The sequence below is a fragment of the Cynocephalus volans genome, chromosome 7, assembly GCF_027409185.1.
Source record: "Cynocephalus volans isolate mCynVol1 chromosome 7, mCynVol1.pri, whole genome shotgun sequence".
NCBI classification, from domain to species: domain Eukaryota; kingdom Metazoa; phylum Chordata; class Mammalia; order Dermoptera; family Cynocephalidae; genus Cynocephalus; species Cynocephalus volans.
The window spans coordinates 79,511,131-79,537,706 of NC_084466.1; the positions used below are offsets into that span (position 1 = coordinate 79,511,131).

The window sequence follows — 26,576 nt, forward strand, 5'->3', positions numbered from 1 at the left end:
ATGCATATACATAAATTTAAACCGATGTCTAACGGGTACTCCCCTTCATTTGTTTATTCACACTTTCCTTTTTCACCAAATATTAATATGGTAATGTTCCACCCAAACCCTAAGAAGCTCTCTGTGAAGACTCTTCACATTAATTATCTATAGCTTTTCAGCTATGAGATGAAGCAAGAAAATGTTAAAGGCAGGGTTTCTCAACAATACCACTGATATTTTGCACCAGATAATTCTTTGCTGTGAGGTGTCGTTCTATACATTGTAGGATGTTTAGCATCATCCCCGACCTCTACTCACCAGATGCTAGTAACAGCCCCTAGTTGCAACAATCAATGTCTCCAGACACTGCCAAATGTCCTGTGGGGGGCAAAATAGCCCCTTGTTGAGAACAACTGTGGTAAGGCTAACAGATTTATAAAGACCTCACCCCTTACTCAAATAACTCAATCTAACTAGCCATTACTGGCAACCACAAATGAAAAGGGGAGTTTTCAAATACGTAATCAGGAATACATACAACATAATCTTTTTGATCCCTATAAAAAAAATTACAGCATCAGTTGTAAAAGAATTTTTTCACAGGTTTCACCAATTCTAAATTTGTACTTTTAGTCTGAATACTTGATAGCAATAGCCATCTAAAAAGACGATCTTTAAAGATACACACTGAACCTCAACTGCATCCACTTTAATAAAAATATTAATTTTAATTAAATTTTAATAAAAATATTAATTTTAATTAAATTTTAATAAAAATATTAATTTTTACTAAATTTTAATAAAATATTAATTTTTACTCAACTATAATAAATAGTAACTAATAAATATTAATTAAAAGAACAGTTACATTTTTACAGAGGAGACACAAGCTTATTTTCCTAACAATAACAAATATAAATCACAAGGAGATAAAGCACTGGCTATTAAAAATGGATCAGCTCTCAGGGAAGTTAACATTTATTTTAAAAGCAAATCAACATAAAAGTATCAACAAATAAACTGACTGTATTTCTGCTAAATTCTTTGTTCTTATAGATAATTATTAAATAAAAAGGATCCTACATTTCAGCTTATAAAAGAGAGTTTGTCTCAGCAACTAAGTGTTAATGTTCCATATGACATCTAACACTTCTGAGCACTTACTGTGCCTAGCAAAGCGCTAGGCAGTACTGTTCCAAACAACTCTAAGTGGCAGGTGCTATTCTTATCCCCATTTTACAGATGAGGAAGTGAAATACAGAGTGCCCATCAGATACTAAATGACAGACTTGAAATCTGAATACAGGGAGTCTGCTTCCAGAGACTATGCTTTTAACTGCCTCCAGAATATACTTTCTAAATCAAGTAAAAGCCCTTTAACTGGCACTAAAAACAGCAACACAAAAACAAATGAATTTGGTGGATAATATTCCTTCGGCTTAAGTGAGTGGAAATAAGTTTTAAGTTATGACATACTAAAACACATTTAATGAAATGCCACTTCATTTTAACTTTTCCTCTATAACCACTTTTATTTTTAGAACAAGGTAAAATTATTTTTAAAAAACAAAAAAAGGAAATTAAAGTGGCTGGTGGTTTCTTCCCCCTGGGCTCTCAGAGCTTTTTCTATACACCTCTATAATGCACTGATTACCTTGCGTTGAAAGATAACATAAAGCAGGCAATGAATTAAATTAATTACTAAGTCAATGGCCCTCTACTATGTGCTCCGTAGCTAACTAGTCTGAATTTGGCCAGGACAGAGACTATTTCCAGTGCACAGGTGAGTTCCTGGCACATGGAACATACTCAATGAAAAACTGTCACACTCAGATATGGATTCCAGAAAAGTAACAATTAGTCTGACTTTAATCATCAAACTTGCTTATATTTTTTAAAACCCAGGTAGTGATTAGGGAGTACACCACAGCGAGCAAGAAAGTCTTAGAGACCAGAAAAGCCTAGTATGACTCTGGATTCTGCCTCTTCTCGTGTGTCACCTTTGGCAGGGATCTAACCCCTTTCAAACTTTAGTGTCCACATTTGTCAAATAAGGATACTGGGGTCTTCCTCACTGAGTTATTATGAGAAGGTAACCAAATAATTTATATTAAAGTCAATGAAAGACCTGGGAACAGATACTTGTTCTTATATTCACTTGTTTATACAAAATTACTTAAGTCCTAGGTATGAGTAAAATGTTCTAGTAGTTTTGAGCTACTTGGTTTAAAAAATCAAATACTTTCTCTTGGCTGCATTCCTTAGAGCTTCCTCTCCCAGAGGTTGGCCCTTAAATATCTACAAAGAATCTCATATTAAGATAATAAATATCTAAGTAGTATTTTTCTCACACATTTATACTTAATAACTTTGAGAGACTCAAAGTTTCTAACTTACTAGTAGGTAAGTTAAAGAAGAGGAAAAGATTGATCTCTATTGTAATAATGACCAACAGAGCCAGTATGATAATCTTCTTAACTGCCAGCCAGCAACATTCTCAGGTATGGACAAAGTGAGGGTATCATGTCTGATGAAAACTTTCTCTCCCTGGATTCTCTTCGAAAACCTAATTCCTTTTCTTATGTGGTAGGTATACAGAAGCAAAAGAAAATCTGAAGTTTCTTTCTTCTCCATACTTCCTCTAAAGTGCCAATCTCTGGGCCACATATATTACTCATAGCCTATCTAATTCTCACCTAGAGACATCAGGGAAGTAGAAAGTATGGCTGAGACTGCTCACATGTAGGAGCTTTCTGGTGGTCAATGGGGCTGAGGGAAGGAATGGGGAAGAATTGCTCTGAGAATTGCTGCCAAAATCTAGAAGCCTAAAATCAGTTTCTATGATGTTAAAAACTTAAGGTAAAAAAAACCACACACACACACACACACACACACACACACACACACACACACACACACACACACACACACACACACAAAAAAAAAAAAAAAAAAAAAAAAAAAACTTGGTCTCTAACAGAGGCGTAAAAAAAATGCATATAGTTTCAAGGAGTTCTGAGAGGTATTTTAACTCAACAGGGAATCCAGAGGGGGAGTGTGTGTGTGTGTGGGGGGTCATCCTTCTCATTAGTCCCCACTTCCCACTAAAGAACTTCTTAAGAAAACTCCTATTAGCAATCTATCAAACCATAGGTTTTTGACCATTCAGTTTAAAGAGGTAAGCAAGCTGCAGTTTCAAATTTATCTTTTTAACCTATGGAGAGACTTCAAGGTGTGGTGGGAAATCCTGGCATGGGTAGAAAAAACCAGGAAGAGTGCAGCGCTACAGGTAGAAGCAAGTTTTATCCAAATTACATTACTTGAAACCATTTTCAATAAAATGAATTAATTTTAAAAGACAGAAAAACTTACCTGTTTTGATACTGGTGTCCACACTGTGAACATTCAAAGTTCCAAGAAAAAGAATACGTGAAGAGCTTTTGAATGTTGGGTTCTAATTTTAAGAGCAGGGGAAATGCAAACACAGGACTTTCCATATCACCTTCAAAAAGAAAAGGAAAAATTATTGCTCATAATTAACCACAGAAAGTAAACCAAAATTATGAACTTTTGTCTTTTCTCACCATATTTACAGTATGAATATATGGGAATACAGTATGACAGAGTAAGTCATTCACAGTTGGGTGGGGGAAAGTTTTTAAAGCATTTTCCTAAAAATGTCCCACATAAAGATTTAATTTTCACCTCAGCCACTTTCATTTTTTTTTTTTGGTGGACATTTATGAAAGTTTCAGAAGACAGAAAACACAAAAGACCAATGCTGTTTTCTCAAATCTTTCTAGCTTTCCTCAGGGGGGAAAAAAAGTCCTCAGAACTATAATAGTCTTAGAGTATATTAAAACAAAAGTTATGTAAATGGTTTGATACAGATACTAAAAAAACATAACTGGTGAAAACACTGTAGAATAATATCAGAACTGGACAAAATCATGAAAACACCATTCCTATTCCAATCTTGTTCTGCACATGGAGAGGGCAGGACATGCAAGCGTTAAGGGACCAGCCTTGATCCCAGCTCTTCATCTACCACTCTTTTCAACCTTTTAATCTAATCTTTTCATTTAACAATTAAATTCCAACAACTCTGAAATTAGAGAAGATCTGAATTTTGTTGTCATTAAAATAAAAACTGAACAGTTACCACCGGCTTCCAGCTTTGAGATCAGCAAGTAAGTTAAATAGAAGGATTTACGTTCTTCTTACATTCATTCTCCAGTTGGTTTCTCTCCTTCCTGTCCTCAAGGGAGCTTAGATACTGCCTTACTGATTTGGCCCCTAAGGGACTCTGAGTCTTTCTATCCCCTTCTTCCCCTGGATAGAGCCTCACTTTCATGGTCCAGTTCTCCCCCTAGCCTGGAACAACAGCTACCCAGAACATGGCCAGGAACAGTCACCTTGGCAGGACCACAAGGCAGACAGTAGGTATTGTTGCCTAAGCATATTCTATAAATATCAGTAGTTACAAAGTCTATTTTAATAGTTACCTATGTGGTATATAGTCCTGCTACTTTTGTACAAAAAAACTAAATCAATACAAAATATTTTTTACAAACAGAAATACAATCTCCTAGAAACAAAAACACACTATACCATACCTATAAACAATACATAGTACAGTATGAGTTTGTAATTAGTCATCAGCCTTTAAATGCTTATTCTATTGTAACTAAATATTAATTGAGAAAGCACACAATATACATTTCATAATGACAACATAAAATCTTCAGGTATAAAATACATGAAGTTCTGGGCCAGCCAGTTAGAGTGGTGTTGATAACACCAAGATCCAGGGTCTGATTCCTGTACTGGCCAGCCGCCAGAAATAATAAATACATAAAATAAAATATATAAAGTTCTCAGTGAATCAAAATATCATGAAAGAGCTCAAAACAAACTGTCAAATAAGTTACATTGATTAGAAATCATTTTAGGTAATTCATATAGCTCCGAAGTTGATCTTAATTATTTTTCCTTTGATTACAAATTTTATGAATAGTAAGTACAAAGCATCTTAATAGAGAGGATAATACCAATGCCTAATTTCAATTTTTATAACCTCCTTCCTAAATTAACTAAGTGGTCTCTGCCTCTAGAATCTTAACCCCAACTCCTCACTCCAACCCTTAATCTAGTTTGCATATTTCCCTAAAATACCTTCACTTGGCATGATGCAAACCTCTGACTCTTTGCTGTCTAGCTATATAAGTTGTCTCTTCTGTTAACTGCTCATTAATATTTTCAGGTCACTTTTCTATTAGGTTTTCTTTATTTGCCTGATACACAAGCCTTATTTATAATATGTCCTGTATATTATTCGTTTGTCCTATCTTTGCCAAGAGGTTTTAAACTTTAATGTAATCTTATTTACCATCTTATCTTTATCTTATTTAAGAAACTTTTCCCCATTTTGAAGTGATAAAGATATTCAACTATGTTTTCTTCCAAAGTTTTACAACTCTGCTTTTCACATTCAGGTCTTTCTGACTATGGTGTGAAGTGGGGATCTAATTTTCTCCCTGTGTCAGGAACCAGTTGTTCCACCACCATTTATAGCCTTTTCTTTCCCCACTTACCTGCATAACTACCTCTGTCACAGTATGAAGTAACCAAACGCAGAGGGTTCTGATCTTCTGATCTAGACTCTTATCTGTTTTACTGGTCTCTCTATCCTTACACCAGTACACAGTACTCATAGAGTAAATTACTTTTTAGACTTATATAAATAAGTAGAAACCATAGCAATATTAGCTTGTTTTTTTTTTTTTTTTCTTTTTTTAAAAGAAATACAGACATTGTAGGGAAGAAAACACCAAATTGAAGAGAGTAGTTACCTTTGTGGGGAGATAAGGAAGTATTTGGGAAGAATACAAAGGGGGCTTCAGTTGTATTTGTAATGTTATATTTCTTAAACTGCAGGGAGGGAGAGCAAAGGGGACAGTTTACAATGTGTTTTTTAAAAACAATAGTCAAAATGATAAAGAAGCTGATCTTAAAAGTTTAATCAATATTCACCGTCAGTACAGATTTGACTTTATTAATAAGATCTTAAGCTCTAACAGAGCACCTGTCACTGTTAAATAGGTAGTACAAACAAGAAAGGAATCCTACTGTACTGGAAGAACTGTATTGCTTGGCAATTGTTAAGATTACACAAAATGATAGTTTAAAACATTTGATTACTCTTGGAGGGAAATGACATCTGCCAAATGTAACACGGAAGCAAACCCCTCAGTCTATACTCAGGGGTCTTACCAAAAAGGCTCCTTTGAAGTAAGTATTCACCAGCAGACCAGTGTTTGGGGACGAGGAATGAGGCTGACTACAAAGGAGCCTGATAAAAAATTTTAGGGTGACAGAACTGTCCCATATCTTAATTGTGGTGATGTATACAAAACTGAACAAATTAAAAGATTTTACTGTATGTAAATTATACTTTGATAAAAATAAGAAAGAATATTGATTACATCTGAGATCCCACCTGATGATAAGTGAGAACAATTCTTTAGACCTAGAGGAGGCAATGCCTGAGATTTGGCATATGAAAAACCAGTTTTTATTATAATAGAGTAAACTTAGACAAAGGCACTTCAAAAAGTTCATGGATTCATATTATCTTTTATTTATATTTTTCCACAAACTTTCCGAAGTACCCTCACATAACGTAGGAAGCCATGAAAAACAACGTAGAAAACTAGGGAGCAGAACTGTCGAACAAAGAAGTAGGTCGGGCCAGTTAGCTCAGTTGGTTAAGAGTGTGGTGTTCATAACACCAAGGCCAAGAGTTTGGATCTCCATACTGGCCAGCCTCAAAAGAAAAATAAATAAATAAATAAATAAATAATAAATAAATAAAAATTTTAAAAAGTAGGTCAAAAGTTGTCTAGCATGGACAAAAGTTTTTATGCTTCCAGATATAATATTTGGATCTAATGAAATAAAGGCCACTCACTGAAAGAAAATCTAGAAAGCATTGATACTCTACATAATTTAATATGGATTATTACTAACAGGGAGTATCATATATTCTGCTACTATAATATTAATAGAAGAGTCAATACAAGGATAAAAGGGAAATAAAGATATTCCTTTCAAAAAAAAGTCACCAGCAGCTCCTTTTTTTAATACTAAAAAAATTTAGAAAGACCTAGACTTTCTAAGAAAGACTACAGCTCCCTTGCTCCACTCTGCTTCTATAGGCCAAAAACCAATTCAGAGGTCCCTTTTTAAAAGTGAGAAAGTTCTCCCAAAAGGTCATCAGTGTGTTTCTCCTAATAGCTCTCTGACCAAAACTTTGTCATCTGTCCATTCCTAAACCAATCACCAGTAAGAGAAACATAATTACCATGGCTGGTTTAGATCAGAGATTCCCAACCCTGTCCACACATAAGAAACATGTTGGAGCTTCTAAAAATTACTGATTAACTGGGACCCATCCCTGAGATTCTGATTTAGTTCACCTGGTATGGGCCCTTAGCACTGGTATTTACTTTGAAATTCCCTAGGTGCTTTTTAATGCGTATTCAAGATTGAAAATGCTTGATTAGTCTACGAGGGGAAACCACTGAAGAAGCAACCAGTGGTGTACCCCATAAGTATTTATCTGTTTCTGAGAACTGTACCAATACTCAAGAGGTGGGACAAGAGCCTGCATATTGATATGGAACGCTCTGCCCAACAATGGTTTTACCCAATGGCAGACTCCTAAGTCAACCTACCCAGATTCTCTCTCCCAAGAATCTGATCATCCAAAGTAATAAAATATTATATTTCCTTACGATGTACATATTTGTGTATGGTAGGAGAGTACCACAACAGTTAAGTTACACCAAGTACTTACCTAATGTGCATCTAAGCTGGGGCTGGAGTTTAATAAAAATTTCATCTCTGACTTCATTCAGACAGGTCTCTATCTCTGCAAATATTTCTGAAGAAAGTTTTTTACAATTTCCATCTAAAAAAATATATAGAACATTATCAATTTCTCATCAATGTGTATTTTTCCACAGAAAATTGAGACCATTAACAAGAATAAAACTTTATCAGAGTCAATAAGTTTTGCAATGACAGACAAAAACCAAAACACAAAATTTCCATAATTCTTACTCCTCTGTGGTATAGCATATAGTCCCTTAATATTGTTAGCAGCACAATAATATTAGTACTTACTGCCTGGGTAAAATCTCTGAGTAAAATCAACACAATTATCATTGATGCTTACTGCCTGGGTAAAATGCCAGTGATAGCTTCTCCCACCCAAATATTCACAGGCCTAGTAAAACAGCTAAATTTGCGGTTACTCTGCCTATCTTTGCAACAGCTGAAGCTATCATTCTATGTGCAATTACTTATGCTAGAAGCATCTAATTACTTATTACATTTTGTATAACTTTTATTAAACTTAGCAAGGTCACAGAGTCTCAAAGTTATGATTATTTCCCAAACTGATATTCGATATATTTCTCTCCTTTGATGTCTTTTTTTGAGGGGTGTGAAGGAGTCCTTCGGTAGCATCGTAGTGTTTTCCCACCATTCTGCTTTGTTCACACAAATTTGTTTCATTAGAGATTTTGTGTGCTAGTTATTACACTGTGACTGACACAGTTTTACTCATCATTCCCCCACTGCTGGACATTTGTTTCTTTTTTCATTATTATAAATATTATAGTGATAAGCATCATTGGGCACATCTCTGTCCATGTATGTGATCAATTCTTTAGGATATAAGTCCTCAAAATGGAATACTGTGATAAGAAACTATCCAAGATTAATAAGAAAATTAGTTTGAACAGAAGCCTCCATATGCTGGCCCTAGTTGCTCTTAAGCTACAAATGGATCTTTTTACTCAAATCTCTTATAAATAATTTATACAGCCTGATCATGTTCTGTTTATATGTTTCACTAATGAAATATTTGGATTTTCCTGTGGTATAAAGTAAATGTTAACCAGAATTTTTTTTTGAAATACCAAAAAGGAAAACCTACAACGCAAAGTAATGCAGCTTGAACAAATGTAAGTAACAACCAGATTATAAAAACTACAATTATGTAAAAAATAAAATAAAATAAAAGATAAAGTATAAAATTAAAATTAATTCCAATATGCAGTTGTTGCTCTTCTGCAAGAATCAACTGAATAACTGTCATCTACTCAGCATTGGGGTTCCTATAATTATAGAAAACAGAAATTGAGTGAAGAAAAATCAAAGGCAAAAATGCTTGTGAGAAACTGAAATTTTAAACTGCAAAAAATCACAAAGGACACATGAAAAAAATTCTCTTAAAGAAACTTAAATTGAAACAAAATATTTCTTACCTAACAAAATCATAACTTTCTAAATATTTATACCCAAAAGTGATAGAGCACTGAGTTATTTTCTTTTATATAATGAAAATAGAATTACATTTTGATACAAGCCTTCTGGAAAGCCATTGAGCAAGACCTTTAATATTCATATATTAATACCTCTCCTAGGATATTAATGAGCAATAGATTCAAAAGATATATGGATATTTGTCAGCAGGATAAAGGTAAGCAGCCTGAATGGTCAACAATGGGGAAGCAATGCACAGAATCCACATAAAAGATTGCATGAACAATGTCATTCTTTTTAGTACATTAATGAGTAATACTTACAATGTCAAGTAAAGTATTATATCGAGTTTAAAAAAAAAATGTACAAGATGAAATAAAAAATATACCAAGACATTTCAAAAGAAGTTGAAGAAAGATGAGGATTATTGCCCTACCAGAAAGACTTAAAAACCTAATAATAATTATTGTGAGTGCTGGGATAGACAAAAATGACCAAGAGAACAAAATTGAGAGTTAAGGAACAACTACACACATATATAGAATGCTGATATATGAAAAAGGTGGCATGGCAGATCAACCGAGAACAAAAGAGCTAGAAAAACTGCTTTTGCAAATAGAAAATAAAAATGAATCCTTATCTCACACCATATACCAATACTAAGTCCACATGTATGAAGAATCATAATATCAAAGGCAAATCTTTATAATTTTTCAGGGAAAATAAATGACTTTCTGTCCTCAGGAAAAGGAAGGTTTTCCTTAAAAAGCCACAAACCAGCCCATGGCTCACTTGGGAGAGTGTGGTGCTGACAACACCAAGTCAAGGGTTAAGATCCCCTTACCAGTCATCTTTAAAAAAAAAAAAAAAAAAAGCCACAAATGTTACAAGATCCAAAAGGAAAAACAAAAAAGTCTTTAGCTTTAAAGACTTTCTTGTAAATTCAGTTAAATTAAAAAGTAAGGGCCAGCCCGTGGCTCACTTGGGAGAGTGTGGTGCTGATAACACCAAGGCCACGGGTTTGGATCCCTATATAGGGAGGGCCGGTTAGCTCTCTTGGGAGAGAGTGGTGCTGACAACACCAAGTCAAGGGTTAAGATTCCCTTAGTGGTCATCTTTCAAAAAAAAAAAAAGTAAAAACACATGCTATGAATCAGAACATTTCAGCAACACTTACCTGACATAAAAATAGCAACGAGGATCTACAGTAACTCATAAAAATCAGTGAGAACATGACAATCAATAGAACAAATAAGGGTAAAACATAAAGAGACATTTCACAGAAGAAATCACATATATGGTCAGTTTACACATAGAGACAATCAACCACTTTAAAATCTGGGAAAGGCAAATCAACACCACAGACCATTTTACATCACTCATATAGCAAAAATCTCAAAGTGTGAAAATAACAGAGGGAGAATATATGATCAGGAAGACCTCTTATACATTGCTAACAGGAGTAATGATTGACACAAGCACTTTTGAAAACAACTGCCATTCTATCTTGTATATCTGGACTCAGAGCCTATGATTTTGCAATTACATTCCTTTGGTATTGCCAAAGGAAACTCTTGTACTGTGCCTAAGGTGATCTGCCCAAGAAAAATCATAGCAGCAGTATCTATAATGGTAAAAAATAACCCAACTGTCCACAGACAGGTAGATGAGTAAATACACTGATATATTTATAAAATGGAAATATTACATAGCAGTGAAAATCAATGAACCACAACTATAAGCACCTTCATAGATAAATCTTGACAAAAAGAAAAAAAAAGAGAGTCCCAGACAACATACTATACAACGCCCTGTTTATAAAGTTCAAAACAAACTAAGAAATAATAAAACACATTTCCAGATAATGATTATCTTTGGGGGTAGACAGGATATGGGTGGGAGGAACACACAGTAGATGTAAGTTACTGGGAATGTTTTATTTCTTCTTGGGTTAAGAGGTGGGCTCATGGGTGTCCTATTTTGTAGAAAATGAAACAAAAAATATAACCCTCATTGTGAAGAAAGATTTTGGGGGATTGTTGGATCATACGTGATTTCTATTTACTTCTTCATTCTGCTTTTCACTAGTTTAAAAATGTAAATTTTGCTCTGATGGACACTATGATGACCACTATTACCCTGACAAGCTAAGACACACCACATCATCCTTTTCCTTTACTATTAGTTTTTTTAAAAGAATGCCTTTAGGCAGCCATAATAATGAAAGTGGTGTTATCTCAAGCTTCATAATTCTTTCCTGGGTCCCTTGCTCCCAGGTCTTTACATAAATAAAAGAGAAGCTACAGATGGCATCTTTTCCACAAGCTGGGAGACAAAATTCAGCATTAACATTTTAAAGAGAAATAAAATATTAGTACTCACCTATAACTCCATTCAATTGACTGGCATTCAGAAGCTTATTTGCTTGATTGTATTTTGTAAACAACCGCCAGAATATAGATTCCTCCTTAGAGCAAAGTTCAGTCACAGTGTTCTTTAACCCTTCCAAGTGCACCAAAGCTGACAGGATACAGTCTAACCAACAGAGAGCATAAGCATTTTTCCACTGGACACATAAAGTCTGGTGAAATGATACATATTTGCTCTCCAATGGCATTTCCAGTTCAGATGTGCATCCTTCATTTTGAGGGGGAGTGCCCTCAGTTCCAGAGACATCAACAATAATAGGATCTCCTCCAGTAGTCATGTCAACAATATCAGCTTCCAAAATCCCATTCTGCTCCAAGGAATCAACTGTCCTAATCGGATTCTGTTGACTACTATCAGGTAAGTTTGATGAGGTTTCATCAAATACTTCTCCATTGTGTTTGCTGTTCAAAATTTGTTCAGCATCAATAACAATACGTCTTCTAGCTTTTTTGGAATTTGCTAAAAGAAGTGAATCTTTACAGCTGCTTTCCAAGATCTTTCTTTTTTGAGGCTTAATTGGAGTGTGACAATCTTCTGAATCAGGAGAAATTAAGTTAAGTGGTTTAGAACCCAAAGGATAGATGCACTAGAAAGAAAAAAATAAAATGATAAAAACCACAAAAATTCAAATACACTCAAGTTTTACTTTACAGTTTCTATGTCACAAAAAATATGTATAAAATTTCAGCATTAATTTGACATGAGAGAGTAGGTTTATCGACCTAAATTTGAAGGAAGTAGAGACAAACAACTAGAGGCAGTCAAAAATCTGGTCCCCAAAATAATAACTTTTCCTAGGGTTTTCTAATCAAGGATTTAATCTGAGTTACATTAGGGTAAGCTAACAAGAAAAAAACATGATTTTTGCTTTAATAAAAATCTAATGTCAAGTGAATTTAAAAAATTACAATGACATAAAGATACACTCTACGATGCAATTCTTTTGCATAACATTAAATTTAGAAAAGCATTTTCAAACATTAAAATTAGAAAAGTATTTTCAAATAAGAAAAATTACATCAAGTAATTTCTATGTTTCCTTTATTTTGAAACTGAATATGAATCTGAGAACACTGCTATTTTACATCCATATTGGGTCTAGAGTCAAATTAGTTGAATAATGACCTCATAAAATCTTACTGTGCATTAACACAATTTCAACCAAATATCAAAAATGTAAGCAAATCACCAAAATAATCAGTGAAATTTTTCCTAAGTTTGAAAACTTCCAAAATATTTTACAGGACAAATTCAGGAAACATATACACTAAATGCCCTCATTTAAAATATACCTTTTTCTACACAAGTATGGTACACTGCTACTTTGATGGCCTCCAATTAACTAAAGAACTACACCTCCTGGTAATTCATGATTTTTACATGGTAGACTGGGTTTAGCCATGTGACCAGCTTTGATGAGACATTAGCACACATGATGTACATGGAGGCCTGATAAGCACCAGGTTACTGGGCTTGTCCTCTTGAAGAACTTCCTCTGGAACACTCTTTAGTTCCAGCTCTCATACTATGAAGAGACCAACTGACCTCATGGAGAGACTTTCACAGAAAAGAACTGAGACCCCTGGCTGACTGCCTAAACTGAGCTGAGATCTCAGCCAGTAGCTAGCACCAATTGCCAGCCATACAGACATTTCAGCTGTCCCAGCTGACACTGTATGCAGTATAAGAATTGCCTGGTAAACCCACATAATCATGATAAATAATATATGAAGCCATTAAATTTTTTAAGCCACTAAGTTTTGACATGATTCATTTCACAGCAATAGATAACTGAAATGTACTAAATCACCTCATACAGTTTCTTCTACATATGTGAACACTATACTCATAATACTGCACTTATTATGAAATTCTTTACTATAAATGGACAAGTTCTGGATTCTTCTGACTCTTACTGCTGCACAGTCACCATCAACTAATAACCTGACCATCAACTTCACACCCTGAGATTATTTCCTAAATCCTACCATATGTCAGAAAACCAAAACTGTGTTAAAATCAGTAGCAATAATTGGGTATTCAAAGAGGCATAAAAATGTATATATCCAAAAAAACTGAAAGCAGGATCTCAAAGAGAAACCTGTACACCCATTTTCTCTGCAGCATTATCTACAACAGCCCAGAGGTGGAAGCAATCCAAATGTTCCTGGACGGATGAATGGGTAAGCAAAATCTGGTATATACATACAATGGAGTATTATTCAGCCTTAAAAAGGAAAGAAATCCTGTCACATGCTACAACATGGATGAATCTTGAGGACATAATGCTAAGTATAATAAGGCAGTCACAAAAAGACAATGTATGATTCCATTTATATGAGAGACCAGATTCATACAGAGAGTAAAATGGTGGTTGCCAGGGGTTGGGGGGAGAGGGAAACAGGGAGTACCTGTTTACTGGGTACAGAGTATCAATTTTGCAAGATTAAAAAAAGTTCTAGAGATCTGTTGCACAATAATGTGAATATATCTAACACTTCTGAACTGTACACTTACAAATAATTAAGATGATATATTTTATGTTTTTTAATCACTACATAAAAATTTAAACAAAAAATTTTTAGAGGCAACAAAAAGACCCCAAAACAACAACAAAACCCTTCACCAATCTCAGTCAAGATCATGCTATACATATCCTACCTAGACCCCTACTTAATTAAAAACAGTAATAATAAACTGTAAGGGGCCTTGGGGCTGCAAAACTTAGTGGCCTGGATGCCGGCCTCCCTCCATTCTTTCCAAATGTCTTCACTTTTTGTTTTTTTGGCAGCTGGCCAGAATGGGGATCTGAACCCTTGACCTTAGTGTTATAACACCGTGCTCTAATCAACTGAGCTAACCGGCCAGCTCCCCCTCCCCCCTTTTTTTTCCTTCACTGACTTTCTTTCTAGTCTGTAAACTCTGCTCCCATCATAGGGCCAATCTAAAATATAATTTGTCCTTGCCCTGATTTCTCCCTTTTATAAATTAATGCTTTCATGCTTTGCATGGTATGCAAATATACCATGTCATCTTATATATGGGTAACTGTGTTTAAAGTACAGCCAAAGACAAATGACAAAAATAACTTACACTCACTTTACAAATGAAGAAAACCAAGAAAAAAAGTGTTTTCTTTGATGACTTAACACTAATAATTTAAAAATCTCTTTAAGTTAGAGAATGGTGCTGATAACACCAAGGTCCAGGGTTCGATCCCAGTACTGTCCAGCTGCCAAAAAAAATTTAAAAATTAAAAAAAAAACAACCTCTTTATTACGTTTCATGTTTTTTTAATTAAAAAAAAGACTGAATAATGAAATGCTCCAAAATAAACAATCTTATAATTTAATTCAATTCTGATGCTATCTACACCTAGAGATTCTATCAGATTCTACACATTGAGGGCTCAACCCCACAAGACTGCCCCTACTTCAGATGCCAATCACAAGTCTGTGCCACCCATACTTCTGATCAACTGGCTATAAACTGTGGTTCCCATGACCCCTTCTTTGGGTCCTATTAATTTGCTAGGATGGCTCACAGAACTCAAGGAAATACTAACATATGTTACTGGTTTATTCTAAAGGATATCATAAAGGATTCAGATGAAGAGATGAATAGGGAAAGGTATGGGGAAGGGGCTACAGAGCTTCCATGCCCTCTGGGTGCACCACCTTCCCAGCACCTCCTCCAGCAACCCAGAAGCTCATCAAATCCTTGTTGTTCATGTTTTTATAGAGCTTAATCTCCAGCCCCCCTTTTCTGGAGGTTGGTGGTGAGGGCTGAAAGTTCCAACCCTCTAATCACTTGGTCTTTCTGGTGAGTAGCCTATCCTAAGGAGATCAAGGGGCTCTACCCTAAGTCACTCATTGACATAAACTCAAGTGTTATCAAAGAGGCTCAGCTCATGAATAACAAGAGACACTCCTATCACTCAGGAAATTCCAAGCATTTAGAGCTGTGAGAGGACCTGGGGACAAAGACCAAACATGTTTCATACTATATTACAACTAGTCTCCCTGCCTCAAGTCTCGCCCATTACATATATTTTCAATACAGCAGTCACAGTGGTCCTCTTAACACATTAGTTAGATTGTCACTCCTCTGCCAATATCCCTACTGTGGTTCCTCATTTCACTTAGAGTAAAAGCTTATAAGACCTTACGTGGTCTAGTCCCCCTATTATTTTTCTGACCCATCTTCTATTACTCTGACTCTCACTTAATCAAACCCAGCTCTGCTGGTTTCATTGAAGTAGCACAAACATGAAAGGGAGCCTCCACTCTCTCAGGGCCTTCCTATACTTGCTTCTCTCCCTGCTAGAAGCCTCATTCCTCATCTCTTTCAGGCATTTGCTCAAATTTCACTTTCTCAATGAAGCACTCCCCTCACCACTCTATTTAAAATTGCAAACTCCCCCTCCCCTGGCACTCCAGTCCTCATTGCTTTACTGTTCTCAACAGCACTTTTCATCACCTGACATAAAAAAATATACTTTACTTGTTTATCTTTCCCACTCTAGAATATAACCTTCTTTAAGAGCAAGAAATTTATGTTTTATTCATTATTCTACCCCAGCATTGTATCTGGTACAGTGCCAACACAGTGACACTCATAAAACTATTTATTGAAGAAATACATAAAAGAAATATATTTCGATTTGTAAACATGCCTGAGATTGCTTCTCTTCAAATTATACCCAGGAAGAGTACCTATCACCAACTATGTGGTTTAGTTTAGTATTTTCCAAACATGGCTGATTATCAGACTCATCCTCAAAAGCTACAAAACCACAGAATTCTGGGCCAACTCTACTGAATCAGCATATGTAGATGAGACATAGAACTTTTAATCACTCCAGGTGATCCTGATGAACCGCTAGTTTAGCTAGAATAAACAGATCTAGAAATTAAAAGACTGCACTGCAATTACATTTTTGCCACTCTTTGAAGATGTTGTGTTCCTAAACTCTCTGAATCTGTCTTATCCATAAAATGGGAATTCCTATCCTGCAAAGTTTTTTAGTATTAAATGTGTATAAAACAGTTTCATAAATTGTCAAGTACAATAAAATACACTTTATTTTACAGAATTTAATGAGCTCCTATATAAAAGTAGTAGCAGTGAGTACAAATTACTGTAATTAATTCTAAAAGATTTACAACTTTTTAAAGCTGTAAGTGCATACTATTTAGCTCAGAGCATATACTTGTTTTCAGACTAAGCAATTTCCAAAATACTTTTCCAGGTACATTAGAGATTAATAACTTTTCTAATCAGTCCCAAAGTTAACAAACCAAAGAGATGAAAGAGTAACAACTACATGCTGTTAGCTAACAAGGACTCCCATAAGGTTAAAAAAAAAAAAAAAAAAAAAAAACCCCTCAGTCTTGAAAAGTATTTTTTCCTCTTACAACTCAAATGGTAATAAAAAACACTGTTAGGGAATAAGTCAGTAAGTCAGGTGAAAAAAATAACAAACTATTTAAAATTGTATACCAGACAGATTAAGAAATTCAGATTGTCTGTGGATTAAAAATCTACAGTCTAAAAATACAAAATGAGTAAAAATTTAAACAATGAAAAAAAAGCAAAAAGCTAAAACCTATATAAGATTAATACTTTACCTGCAGATCCTCACACAAAAAGACAGATTCTTGAAAACTAATTCGGTAAGTCTTTAGGGCCTTTAACTTTCCCTTCTCTCTACAAGTAGGGCAATAACCGTCTGATGTAACTTTAGCTGAATCATAATTCTATAAGAGAAATAAAGCAAATTAAAATATAGACATTCCTAGATTATATCAAGTTATAAAAAGTTAAATGGAAAGGTAACCAGAAAAAGTTACAATTTTGAACGAGAAGTATCCTGGCAAGATATTTTAAAAATGGCAAATAAAAGAAATGCATAAGTCTTTAAATACAGCTTTTATTCCAAAAAGAATATGATATAGTTTTAAAGATTAAATTTTAAGTGTTAAGAAAAGCATCAATTTTATTTGCAAGAAAAAAAGTAACATCAACTGCCAGGGAAAATGCATGTTTCATATTTTCAAAGAATAGTAAACCATAAGGTCTATGTTTTATTTCTACTTTCACATATCAATAAAACACAGAGAGGTAAACACATTAAAATAATCTTTCGCCATTGCTGTAAGATTTCCGTGGAAGATACAGTTTTTTTAAAGAAGTTAATTGGTAAAATTAAAACCAAATTCAAGTCTCAAAAATAGGAGGGGGAAAAAAAAAACTTTGCACTGAGGCAAAAAATAAGTTCACTAACTTTTCCCAAATACCCCACCACATGGAGTGAAGATATCCCTATATCAGTCCCTGGTCCAATCACTGGCAAACCATTTCCAATCTTCGGGGAATCCATCATTCCGAGTCATTGGCTAATTAATGTCACTTGAAACATGTCAATATCACTAAGGATTTTTCAATGAACCCTGGAAAAAAAAAGTCAATAGACAATTAAATAAAAATCCTCTTTAAAAAAAAAAATCTATGCTACTTTATAAGATGTATATATTTTAAGTATATTCTGAGGGCTCTATGTCCTAGGATAAACATATTCTAAAACTATGATCCTGAAGTGAAAACAATACCTAATTTATAAATCTAGCAAATTTGTGGAGAGAGGGCAAAGAGTAGCAATAGGACCAGTTTTTATAGCATACTCATTTGTAAGCAAATTAAACAAAACTTGAAGTAGAAGCAGCTACTACTTAAAGCAAACTATATTGACCAGAGTTTTAAAACTTAAGTTTCTAGAGTCTATGCACAATTTGAAATTAATGTCAGCATTATACTGAGAAAGTACTTTTTAAAAAAACCCAGATTCACAAATACCGATAGTCAACTCTATACCCCACAAATATGTATAATCCATTATGTTTCAATTAAAAAAAAATACTATTCAAAAATAAATAAATAAAAATTAAAAACCCCAGATCCATTATGCCATTACTTGATAGGGACAAAATAACTGATCAACCCACATATCACAAACATTCCTGTTGTTTTCAACCACCAAGAATACTTTACGAGTTGAGAATAATGCTACTTTTTAAAAGCTGCCAACAAATTACTGTTTTAAATTATCTCTAAGTGATCTGCCCCAGAACAAAAATATAAACAGTGTCATACTACAAAATCACATATGTGACAAGCTTGTTGTGAGTGTAGTCCCATGGATTAGAACCACATTTAATAGAGTCAAAATTGTGACTGGAGCTCAGTATAAGGAAAAAATAAAGAGCAGTTTAAATACGAATATAAAACATAGGATAAACCAGATAGAGGAGATCACCCTTTAAGCAGAGGTGAATTACCACTTAGCAGAGATGTTGTAAAATAATTTCAAGTATAAATCTTTCCCAAATCTTATATCCATGATTCTTCAACAACCATCTCCTCAAAATCAATGGCTGACATATTCACTTCAAAAACTGGTTTCAGTAGTCCCCCTTATCCGTGGTTTTATTTTCCTCAGGTTCAGTTAGTTGCTCGAGGTCAACCACAGTATGAAAATAGGTGAATACAGTACAATAAGATATTCTGAGAGAGAAACACACACATCACATTCATGTAACTTTTATAACAATATATTGTTACAATTGTTCTATTTCATTAGTTATTGTTGTTAATCTCCTACTGTGCCTAATTTATAAATTAAACTTTATCACAGGTATGTATAGGAAAAAACACAGTAGATATAGTGTTCAGAACTACCTGTGATTTAAGGAATCCAGTGGGCGTCTTGGAATGTATTCCCTGAAGATAAAGGGCAACTACCGTATGCTATGCTGCTCTAACTGTATAAACTTCACAAACCTTTCAAGCCAAGGAATAATTTCAAAATAAAAATGCTTTTTAAAAAACTGAGTATCAGTGAATCTCAATTTCCTATTCCTGAAGAAATAACCATAAGACAGAGCTTTTCGACTACGGCACTACAGACATTTTGGACCAAATTACTCTTTGTAGGAGTTGTCCCATGCATTGTAAGATGTTTAGCAGCATTACTGACATTTACCCACTAGATGTGACAGCCAAAAATGTCTCCAGACATTGTCAAATGTCCCCTTGGAGGCAAAATCACTCCAATGAGAACTACAAATGCTAACTTTTTCTCCTTAGGCTCCTCACAGTCACCACCAACTTACTACCTTTGGCTGGTTCTATTTACAATCTACTTTCAGGGCTGGCCAATTAGCTCAGTTGGTTAGAGCACAGTGTTCTAACACCAAGGTCAAGAGTTTGGATTCCCATACAGGCTGGCTGCCAAAAAAATTAAATAGAATATAATCCACTTACAAAAGGGAACTATGTAGGAAAGTCAAATTTTTACGGTTCCAGACTGGTTAAAAGCATGGGCTTTGCACCTGCAGATCTGGGTCCAAAAATTTATTTAGGAATTAAATGAGATACTGTATGTGGAAAGCTTAACACGTAACACATAGTAAATTAAAACTATTCTTTGGTGCTAATTTTATGCCTTGCTCTATGTGGAATATACATAGTGTATCTTGTATCATTCTGTGGTGTTCTCCAAAGAGAAACACCTGGAAGGCTATGTACCTTGAATAAATTGTTTTTGATGAAAACTTCCAACTGCCTAACGGAATTTATTTGTTTGTTTGTTTGTTTGTCTTTTTCGTGACTGGCACTCAGCCAGTGAGTGCACCGACCAGTCCTATGTAGGATCCGAACCCGCGGCGGGAGCGTCGCCACGCTCCCAGCGCCGCACTCTCCCAAGTGCGCCACGGGCTCGGCCCTGCCTAACGGAATTTAGAAAACTTTCGTGTGGTTCTTCTCTCTCTTTCTATTTATTATAAGAGTAAAACATGAGGAGCTTTCAAATCTGCTCTCCAGATCCCTCCACCCAACATTTCAATGGGAAAACCAGGTAGGTTGGTGGTTGAAATCTTGAACATACAGAACCTCTCACAAGAAAATTCATTAAAAAAAAACATTACCATAGGTAAGCTCTCCAGGACTTCTTTCAAATATAATTTACTTTGTCATATATACTAAATCCTGGAGTAATTCTTACAACTTAACTTGTCCCCAGATAACTGCCTTCATTGTCCTACTTTCAAAAATAACCTGCTCCTCCAACCTGTATCTCATCTAAATTTTGGCATCTCCATCCTTCCAAACACACAGGCAAGCAAAGTTTGAGTCGTGCTACTCTTTCATATCCCCACCTCTCTTTTCCCATTCCATACCACTGTCAGAATGAGGCTCCTATACAATAAGTCTGAGTCTGTCACTGCTCAGCATAAAATCATCTATTTACTCCAGTGTGATTACGCGAAAGTCTGTCTAATCAGCTCACTATGACCTAAAGGTAGTACTATGACCTAAAGCTCACTGCGCTGTGAACCAACCTAGCTTTCAGTCTTATCTCCCTCTACTCCACTGCACCCCCAGCATCTTTCTTCTAACACCCCCTTTTCATACTTCTGTGAGCCGCTGATACTCCAGAAGCCCTAATGTGAATTACTAGCCTAGTATGGACCCAGTTTCAGCATAATGAATGTAAAGTTGGCCCTGAGAATCGCTAGAAGTACGCCATTAAACTTTAATTTACAGTCCCATGTGCAAAATGGAGAACCCAGAGAAACAGCTGTTCGAAGAGAAGCCTTATACCCATTTGAGCTTGCCCTCCGAGACCAAGAGGGCACGTAAACTGTCAAAGGCGAAGCCACATCAGACTTGAAGCCGAAGAACAGGGTCGGCTTTCAGAGACCAGACTGACTCGTACCAAACCCAACTGTCCAGAATTCGAGACGGATAGGTCACCAGCCAGGTAAGTTTCAAAACACAACCTTGGAAACCCAAGGAGCCGCAGAGTTCCGTTAATCCTGAGCATCTCCACGCTCCCCGGGAGACGGGAGCAAACTATGGTTTCTCTTCAGCGTTTACCTCTCGGCGACTAAACGATCTATACCTTAATCACCACCCCTTCCTACCCGAACCTTGTCCCCGCCCAGCCCATCCTTCCATCATGCCGGCTACTCCATAGGTCACTCCAGTTCTGTCCCGTTTACCCGATTTCGAGAGCCGAGGGAAACTACCTCCTCTTCTTTCTTACCTGCCGCGGGGTTTCCCCTTTTTCGTACCGGCTCGATCCGAACTCCTGTTCCAGCTCAAGTTCCACACACACCACCGAGTTGCAACGTTCAACTCACGTTCCCCTCCGAACGCTTCTGCCCCACCGGCGACTCCGCTAGAAAAGCAGCTTCCGGTTTGAGTCCGCGGCAAAAGAGTTCCCCTTCCTGCTGCGCGCGGGGCCTAAACGGACATAGTCGTGGCGGGGAAGAGGTGCACAAGAGCACTTCCGGCCGGGCGCCGCAGAGGCGTGGCTGTCCGCCTGGCTGCCGCAGCCGCAGTTTTTAGCTGCGGCGACGAGTAGGGGCGGGGTTGGTGGCTGTAGAGCCCTCCCTGTGTGAGTGGCTGGGTTTGGGAGGCAACGTTTCTGGAAGCTACTGGAAAGCGGTCGAGTGGCGGAGGTGACGCCAGCGGCCAGGGGGTGGGGCGTGATTAAAACTAGTGCGCGGCCGGCTGCGGAGGGATTACGCCCAGGAAAGAAAGCAGTGTGTTTCTCTTTGTACCCTCGGCCGCAAAAGCTGTCGTCGAGGGCCCTTGAGTGACCCGGGGGGTGGGGCAGGGAGAGGCTCTCGTAGAGGCAGGGGATGCCATTTGAGGCTGTCCGCCGGTGCGTCCCTGCGGCGCCGCGGACTCCACAACTGGGCCGCGCCAGGCACCCATAGTTCGCTCTCCCAAAGCCTGAGTGAGAGCCGAGCTGTCACAGAGTGCGTGTTCACAAAGGGTCACCACACACGGAGCTGCCCCTCCTTGTCTCCCTAAACCTCACCTTCGAGGCCAGGGGCTTTCCCACCAGGATTCTGGGGTGTTTCTCCTCCTTTCCTCCCTCCCAGATGTTCTCACGGTAAGGGGAGTAGCGAATGCACAGGGACTTTGCTGCCCGTGACCCGTTCTGACTAGTCAGCAGCCAGTCTGTCCCTGCTGCACCAATTTCAGCTGCCCTACCTTGTTATAACTTCAGAGAAAGGGGGAGTTCTCCTTTAGTTTATAAATTTAAGGCTCCGCTTTCATGGGAAGGTCATGTGGTTTAAGGGACATCGTGACCGCGTATGCTATTTCTGAGTCTGCATTCTAAGTCTTAAGGGCACCGTATTCCAGAAGTCCTTTCGGTCGATTGGTTCTGTGTCCTAGAATAACAAATTGTAGTTTCTGACCAATTCTGTACAGAGTGACCACGACTAGCATTTTGGACGGTGCTTTTAGTTTTTTTTAGTGGTCTCAGACTAAATGATTATTTTCTGGAATAATGCTGATAATTTTGTTAGGGTGTTATGGAGGAAACAAGTCCCACGTATGAAGAAGTTCTTCAGTGAAAAGGATTTTAATTTTTGGTACTTATGAATGTAAATAGCCAAGTACAATGGGGAGTTCTTTTTTTTTTCTCCAGACAAAAAATAGGCTCGTTAGGTTTTGTTTACCTTTTTAGTCGTATTAGATTATTAGTGGACTAGTATATTTGTTGTAAGACCTAACTAGTAGTTTTTTTGTTTTTTGGGTTGTTTTTTTTTTTTTTTAAGAATTATGATGAAAATTTGAGAAAGTAATATTTCTTCCTGAAATAGTAGTCAAAACTCAGAAGGTTTTTTTGTTGCTCCCTATTGCTATTTCCATTTTTAGAATGGAGTACACTGGTTTTTTTGTAATAAACACTTCCTGAATGTTAACTCATACATTCAACAAAACAATCGGTTTAGTTAAAATGTAGCTAAAATTTTTAAGATTGCAAAACATCACCAAACTGAATTCAGACATTGTCATCCACAAAGTTGATTTATAGTCTTTTAGTGCAAATTCGATTTTTTTTTTCACAACAACAAAAATATGTAATAGTGACAGAAACCAAAGGAGGTAAGGCTTGGGTTGTGGAGAAAAAGGAAAAGATTTCAGTGTGTGGTGTGTTTTGACTCCAGAGCTTTTCCCATTGTAAAAGGTAGGGAAAGTCCTAAAAGATAAGGGAAGGATTCTGATACAGGAGATCAGAAGAAGTTAACTTGAAAATTCTCCTTTCATTTATATTATAGAGTAATGGTCCCAAGTTGAGAAAATTGTTTACATTTCTGCTTATTCCTTATTAATGTATTTGGAATGCCTCTTTATAGGAATGCTGGTCCCTAACAGAGTGCAGTTACCTTTCAGTGTAATTAAAGCTCGTTACCTCCATCATCTTATCAGCAGTGTGTGACAAATTTTATTTACCTATTTCCATTTATAAACTCACATGATTTAACCAAAGGAAGCTTTTATTAAACTAATAACTAATGAGTTACAACAGGAGTACAGTGCTGTACAATTAGGATTTTCATTTTTTTCTTATTTTCTCATGATGTGAGCTCTTGCACCCTCCGGTAGGTTGGATCCCTTAACCATTAAACAAGTCTTCGGCCCAAACCTGGGATATAAAAGCCGCCTGCTATGATTGCTTGTTCTGGTCTCATCAAAAAGATGAGAGTTGAAGTGAGTAACCATACTTTCTAGCAACACCCTTGTGAGTACAGTCTATGATTCCTTATCTAAATCTAACATTAGGAGAGCTCTGAAAACCAACAAGTTAGGAGACAAAATTCATTTGATAGCATAATATGACCTGAACTAATGATAAGTTATATAAAGTCTTTATTTCATGTTTTGCTGAAACAATATGGTTGATTATGGGGTGGTGCCTTTGGCCACTGGTATGTAGGGTGTTATATAATGGTTTGCGTACCTTGTAACATTTTTAAATTCCAAGAAATACTCATTTTTAAAACACCCAACCCATGTATTGGGCAGTCACCAAAAAAATAAATAAAACACCCAACCCTTCAGTTTTATAGTTAAGGATCTGTGAACCTATATTAATATTTTTGGAAGTACACTTATATTAGGTGTTGGTATATTTAAAAGATTAAAATGATTTAGGACATTTTGGTTCTTCCCCTCAGTGAATTCAGTTGAGTTAGGATAGAAAAAAATACATTTATCATCCTGTCTAAATGCAATGATAGAGATATATGCACAGTCTATCTTAAGTGTAGCCACATAGTGATCCAAACAAGAAATTAGTAGTCCCAGGGTTTAATGTTATTTTATACCCTTAGACTAAAATTTAGGTCGAACATGACAAGTCATAATGTAGCCTTAACTTATTAGCTCTGTTTTGCCCACACAAAATGAGAAGATAGTATAAAGAAGAATCCTATAGTAGATATTGGAGTATCTGATTTCTAATCCCATCTCTTCTGCTCTGTGACTTTACACCAGTCATTTAATTTTCAAGGCCTTAGTCTACAGGTCTATAAAATGAGAAGTCTGAAATAGATGGATTTATTAAAGAAGTTCCTTTATATTTCCAGTGTTCTACCTGCACATATTTACTCTTGGAACTACCGCCTACTTTTTAAAAATATTTCCCACTAAGTATATGATCCCGTTTCATCTCAAACTGCCATCTGTTGATCTAAATTTGTCATTTTGTTTTGGATTAGGTTTATACATTCACATGATTCAAAATTCGAAAGGTACAAAAGGATACACAGTGAAAAGTCTTCTTTCCACACCTGTCCCTCAGCTACCTAGTACCCTGCCTGGGAAGCAACAAATGCTAACAGTTTTTTTGTGTATTTTGTAAAAAATTTTACCATATACAAGCACATAAGTACTATATATATATATTTTTTTTATATATAATAGTACATAATGTGCATATTGTTTATGTATCTTATTTGTTCACTTATGTTAGATGTTCTGTATTCTTGTATAAGGTGTTTCCTCATTCTTCTTTATGGCTGCATGATATTCCATTGTATGTTGTATCATTATTTCATCAGTCCTCTCCTTTTGGACACTGAAGTTTTTATTCAGATCTTTATTAAAAGCATTGTGTAAAGAATAACTTTGTACATTCATCATTTTCCACATACAGGAATATATCTGTACCCTAGACAGTGGCACAGCTGGGTTCCATCTACTTTGAGGAATGAGTTTCCTATGCCAGAATAATATGTTGGTATAGTGGAATCAACATGCTATTTGGTTCTAAAGTAAGCATATGAGATAAACCATATCACCTGAATGGCTGTTTCTTCATTTCAGCCCTAGAGGAAGCAGGTGGATTATGTTTAGGGACCTTGTCCTAACAACTAAACATATAAATCTTTAAACATTAAAATTATGCAAGATTTACAGAGCAAGATTTACAATGACAGACATATGAGAACTGAAACTGATGTAAAACTGATTTGTGCTTTCCAGCTCATGCTCATCCCAGGGCATATGCTCATTGAGTACTATTTAAATTGTTATTTTTCTTTTAAATTTTTTCACAGTATGTATAGTTGAATTTGCGTACAGTGCCACTTCTATGTATGTCTACTTTAGAAATAAGAAAACGAAGCCTAAAAGAAGTAAGCAGTTTGCCAAACTTTGCATAATAAAGTGGCAGACCTAGGACTAAAGCCTACATCCTCTATGCTATGGGTTAAATGTGACTGCCAAAAGTTCATGTTTTGGAAACTTTATCTTCATTGTAACAGTGTTAAGAGGGTGAGAAATCCTATTATGGTAATTGAAAGGTGGGGCCTTCAAGAGGTGAGTAGACTGTGAGGAGTGTACCCTTCTGAATGGATTAATCCATTAATGGTTCAATGAGTGGTCATGGGCATGGTTCTGATGGCTTTATAAGGAGAGAAGTGAGAAGGTTAACTCTTGCTCAGCTCATTCTCACCATGTGATGT

General features: G+C 36.1%; 1 protein-coding gene across 3 annotated transcripts in view; it reads right to left on the minus strand.

Moving 5' to 3' along the window:
* Window positions 1-22,074, minus strand: part of USPL1 (ubiquitin specific peptidase like 1) — a 35,502-nt gene extending 13,428 nt beyond the window's left edge. Inside the window, exons 1-6 of one of the 3 annotated variants that reach the window (XM_063102991.1) lie at window positions 21,851-22,074; window positions 18,032-18,197; window positions 17,376-17,504; window positions 11,698-12,331; window positions 7,841-7,954; window positions 3,355-3,484 (exon numbers count right to left, since the gene is read on the minus strand). In XM_063102991.1, the coding sequence (XP_062959061.1) occupies window positions 3,355-3,484; window positions 7,841-7,954; window positions 11,698-12,331; window positions 17,376-17,504; window positions 18,032-18,130 (1,106 nt within the window). In that variant the 5' untranslated portion in view covers window positions 18,131-18,197; window positions 21,851-22,074. The remainder of the gene's footprint in view (window positions 1-3,354; window positions 3,485-7,840; window positions 7,955-11,697; window positions 12,332-17,375; window positions 17,505-18,031; window positions 18,198-21,850) is intronic. The other 2 variants (XM_063102993.1, XM_063102994.1) reach the window with 2 other exon arrangements.
* Between the last annotated feature and the right edge of the window lie 4,502 nt (window positions 22,075-26,576).